The 5266-nt window shown below is 32.1% G+C and overlaps 1 protein-coding gene across 1 annotated transcript; it reads right to left on the reverse strand.

Annotated features, from left to right (window-relative positions):
• Nucleotides 1–467: 467 nt before the first annotated feature.
• LOC107643968 (cytochrome P450 82A3) lies at nt 468–4946 on the reverse strand. The gene is made up of 2 exons (XM_016347728.3): nt 3941–4946; nt 468–1226 (listed from the first exon to the last, which is right to left on the reverse strand). Exons 1-2 carry the CDS (start codon nt 4913–4915, stop codon nt 597–599), a joined length of 1605 nt encoding a protein of 534 aa, XP_016203214.1. The 5' UTR covers nt 4916–4946; the 3' UTR covers nt 468–596.
• Between the last annotated feature and the right edge of the window lie 320 nt (nt 4947–5266).

Below are 5266 nucleotides of genomic sequence, written 5' to 3' on the forward strand. Positions count from 1 at the left end.
GATCTGCACACACAAAATTATTAATTAAGCAAGTATGTATTAAGATCAAATTAATAATTTTGTAATTTATTGTTTTAATAATGTTTGTTCATCATCAAATTAAATTAGAGTTTTCCAAACTCATCATATGTATATGCTTGTTTGTTTTATTGAAAAAGTATTTTTTTCGGTTTTCAAAAAGAACAACGATACAGTTTTGAATTAAAGGCTCATAGCTTATTATTATATATATGGAAGTCGTCGTAATATTCTCGCTATTAGAGTGGTGCAACCGGAAGCGTGACATTCTGACAGCGAGGATGTTACATATATCACTATCATTATTGTCTTATTTTTTATATATTTTTATTATATTAAAAAAATTGATTCATTTTATTATATATATATATATATATTTTATGTAATTGAATAAATAGAAATAAAGTTATATATATAATTTGATTAAACATTAAACATAGATGATCAAATTTATGTATCAACAATAACAATTTCACAATGATTTACATTATTTTATTTAGGAGATCAGATAGATCGGACATACATAAGTACATAACCATAATGGATCACATGGGAAAGCTAGGTTCATGCATGTATTATTACATGGTTTTATAGCATTTAGAAGATAAACGTGGTTTGACCATAACCATTAGTGGAGTAGTTTTAGCATGGACAAGTCCAAGGGTTCCACTCATGTCAATAGGTTCATTAGAGGGATTTACGATTTCAAAGGAGTGTAACAAGTTAGCCAAAATAAACTGAATTACTCCAAGGCCAAATGAAATTCCAGGACAAATTCGTCTACCACATCCAAATGGTAGCAACTCGTAATGTTGACCCTTCACATCAACCTCTTTGTGAGTAGTGAGAAATTTTTCTGGCTCGAAATCCAAGTGATTTGGCCAAAAATAAGGGTCCGTGTTGATTTTCCAAAGATTTATCATGAGCCAAGTTCCTTTTTTAATATCGTATCCCCCTAATGTACAATTCTCTGTAATTTCATGAGGTGCAGCAAGAGGAGCCGGTGGATATAATCTTAGTGTCTCTTTCACCATAGCTTGAAGATATCTTAATTTATTTATATCTGACTCACTAACGTTTCTCTCTTTTCCAATTTCCTTGTCAAGTTCTTCTTTTGCTTTTTCCAATTTACCAGGATTGTTTAATAGTAGACATAGCGTCCAAGTAAGAGTAACAGTGGAAGTATCGGTTCCTCCCGCAATCATTGCCTGCAAAAAAATTAATATTAGATTATTTAATTTCTAGGAGATCAATAGTCACCAATTGAAAAAAGAAATTAAAAGGTGGTTTATTTTGATTTCATGAATGCTATGCTAACTTACTTTCATACTCAGACACCAACAACTCTTCTAATATAATAAAAGAAGACAAAAATACATACGTTATATACGTTAAAAACCATTATCATGCATTTCACGTTTGATTTTGAAGTCAAATCGTCGAAAAATATAGGAGAACAATGTATATAGTAAATAATATGAACAATAGCTAAAAAAAAAAAGATAAATTTAAAATTAAAAATTATATTTTTAATTAATTAAATAATTATTATCAGATTTTAAAATTTGAAAACATTGAGATTAACACTTAAACCACTATTTATGGTTACACATTTACATATTATACTTTCTAAACTCCACTCTCTCAATGGCAGCGGTCTATTCCGCAACCGTCATCGTTGTCGTCGCAAAGGTTTTGACACTGCCGCCCCCCTCATTGCCACAGCAAGTTCTCTTTCAACCCGGATAATGACGCCATTTTGCATCTCTCACTAGTGTCGATCCCTTCCACCTCCACCGACTATTTCAGATGGTGCCATATCGCGATAGAAATTCACGGTATCGCGGTAGTACCAACATTTCCTCGACAAGACCATGCTGTACATGCTCCGCTGCTGGATTGATTCCTTCATCATCGCTTGTATCTACGTTTTTGCACGTATACTTGATCCAAAGCTTCTACATCGTCTCCTACGACTTCGGATCTACATGCTCAACCTCCTCATCCCCTTAAGTTGATCCCAAAATTCAAGAATACTACGACGGTGCCACTCTCCCCACTAGGGGCTCCGATGAGTTCTGTCCCTTTATGTTGCCGCTTCCCTGAGTTCAAGTTCTGGTATTTAATTATGGCTAGTTCAAGATGGTCATTTTAGTAAGTATGCGGATGGTTATTTTAATTCTTATGGATGGTTGTTTGATTAGATTGGGTTTAATTATATATAATTAAAATATGCTAGATGTTCAATTCATTAGATATGCAGATGATTATTTTTATCCTTAAGTAGATGGTCATTTTCACTAGGAGTGAGCGACGCCAACGACGGTGCGTGCAAGCCAAGTAGCGACGGCGAGGAGGAGCCCAGCAACGTTGTTCGTTTCCTGTCTGGAGGAGAACAACGCCAACGAGAGTCATTGTTGATGAACCAATCAACGACGGTGAAGAAGATCTTGGAGGCGACGATGGAGGCTGGTTGGAGACCGAGGGACGACGGCGACAGCAGAGAATTTGGTAGAAAGTTGGTATTTCAGTAAATTGGGATATAATGAATGGTTAAAAATTTTGACTTATTGAATGAGATTTTTTTGGTAGAATAATTTGGATAGAGTTTTTTTTTTTAATTTCATTGGGCCAAATTTCAGCTCATTATTCACGTTGCTTAGATTTTTCATTGTCTACCTAGCGGAATCGATTACCAAAACACGCGTAAAAGAAATAGAAAACTAATTATTATTAAAATAATATTAAAAACTATTTTTTAAATTAATATTATCTAACTTTCTATAAATTAATTTATTTATCTTAAATTTTAAATTAACTCTCAATCTTAAATTCTAAATATAAATTAAATTAGTTAATATTAATTAATTAAAATTAATTTTTTATATTTTATTTTATTATTATTATATGAAAGGTAATTACTTTAATGTCTATTATATTTTTTTTTAGGATTTTAAATAGAGTAGAGTAGAATTAGAAATTATCCTCTAGTTAATATTATATTTTTTCTGGGGGTAATGCTAGGTAGACAAAAAAAAAACAGACAGAACTTACTTTATTTAGCATTAATTAATTATCGCAACAATTAATGAATGCTAAATAAGGTAAGTTATGGTTGTTTTTGGTTGATTTTCTTTGGTTACCAAACGAAAAAATACTCAGTTTGGTCTTTGAAGTTACACTCGAGCCTCAATTTAGTCCTTGAAATTTCAATTGCCTCAATTTAGTCCCTGAACTTTTCAAATTTTAATCACGTTAGTCCCTACAGTAGTTTCCGTCACAGAGTCAATTGAAAAGTTTGAGGACTAAATTGAAGCAATTAAAATTTCAAAGACTAAATTGAGGTTCGAGTGTAACTTCAGGGACCAAATTGAGTATTATCTCGTTACCAAACATTTCCGTTCTTGAGGTTGTGGGTTTTATTTGTTTGTTTAAACAGATTACATAAATAATTTAAATAATATAAAAAATAGAAAACCGATTCTTAAGTACTCAACAATAATCAATTTTTAATTATAAAATTATCTTTTAACATTTATTTTAGGAGAATTTAAGATTTAGGATTAAAAAGTTAGGATATCAAATTTAAAATTTAAAATTTAAAATTAATAAAAGTTAACTAATATTGAACCAAAAAAATAAACTCCCTAGTTGCACTGATATCCAAATACTCATGTTATTATGTGGTCTATTATGAGTTCGAAATCCATTATTATATATCATTGGATTTGTGCTCCACTACTATCTAGTACCTTCACTCCGATCCCTTACACATAAAACTCATTTGGATAAAGTAATATATCGATTTTTACTTCCGATCAAACATACCTTAAGCTTAATATTAATAACTAAAAAAATATTTTTCCAAACCGCAGCCCTAAAATAAATTTTCTCTAGAAACTAAACATTATTTTATACATACCAACGTTGTGGCTTTGGTTACGGTATCAGCATCAAACGCATGAATCTTTGCATCAGAAAGCACCGAAATCATAACATCAATGAAGTCTCGTTCATTGCTTGCATCCGAATTCATCTTTTTCTGGCGATGTTCATCCAACCATTCAATCATAAACCTGTCCAATTCCATATAAGTTTTCTTCATGGCCTTCTCATGACCCCCCAAATCCAACCATCTTAGAGAAGGAATAGCATCTCCCACAGTGAACAATCCTAAAAGACGCAACGATTCCCTTAAACTTTTCAAACACTCATTCGCCTTATCCTCACTCTCCGAATTCATGGCCCCAAAGAATCTCTTCCCAGCAATCATTCTTAGAACTATGTTGAATGTCAATTCCGCAAACCATTTCTTTATGTCCACTAACACGTATCCAGATTCATTCTTCTGAGTGGACCAAATATTAAGGAGTTCTTTCGTTGAAGCTTGAACTTCGGAGACACGAACGTGACTTAGTAGCTCTATGCGGCGATTCGAGAGAAGTTCTAACGTAACAATCTTTCGCAGTTCGCGCCAGTATGAACCGTATGGCGCGAAAGCAAACATAGCTCGTTTGTATCCGAGATTCTCAGATGAAACAAGGATAGGACGAGAGGAAGAAACGACGTCGTTTTTTGTGAAGCATTCTTTGGCCATCTCTGAGTTGCTTAGTACTACAACTCTTCTGGATCCGATTTTAATGGTGAAAAGGGGTCCATATTTGTCGGCCATGGAACCTAAAGTTATGTGGAGTGGCTTTGCACCATGCAAGAGTGGAAGGTGACCGATTATTGGCCATGCACCAGACACCATAGGAGGTTCTTTATGCTTATTATTATCATTATTATCACCAACTTGGAAGGGACGAACCAAAAGTAAATAGATTAAGATGGTGATAACAAGAGAAAGGATTCCAATGCTAGTGGTTGTGTTTAGGTAAGTCAGGACCGAATCCATTTTTTGTGCTTGCTGTTTCAAAGATAATTAAGTTAATCACTACTTAATTGATTGGCCTTATAGCTATTTCTCGTTTCTTTAATTTGGACATATTGTTAATAAAAAATGTGTTTATTAAAAATTAATTATCAAATCAATATAATATATTTATTGTATATGTATTATTTAATTTATTTTTGATATATATATTTTATATTTAATATATTATATACTAATATTTAACTTAATAAAACTATTATTTATATATTAAAAATAATTATTAAAATTAATTATTATTGTTGGTCGAGAAATATTTTCGAAAGGATAAGCTAATTCAAAAGATTGGAGAGATGTTAAGAAAGGAGCAGAAAT

The sequence above is a fragment of the Arachis ipaensis genome, chromosome B5 (genome assembly GCF_059453495.1).
Source record: "Arachis ipaensis isolate K30076 ecotype BB chromosome B5, ASM5945349v1, whole genome shotgun sequence".
In the NCBI taxonomy this organism is placed as follows: Eukaryota; Viridiplantae; Streptophyta; class Magnoliopsida; order Fabales; family Fabaceae; genus Arachis; species Arachis ipaensis.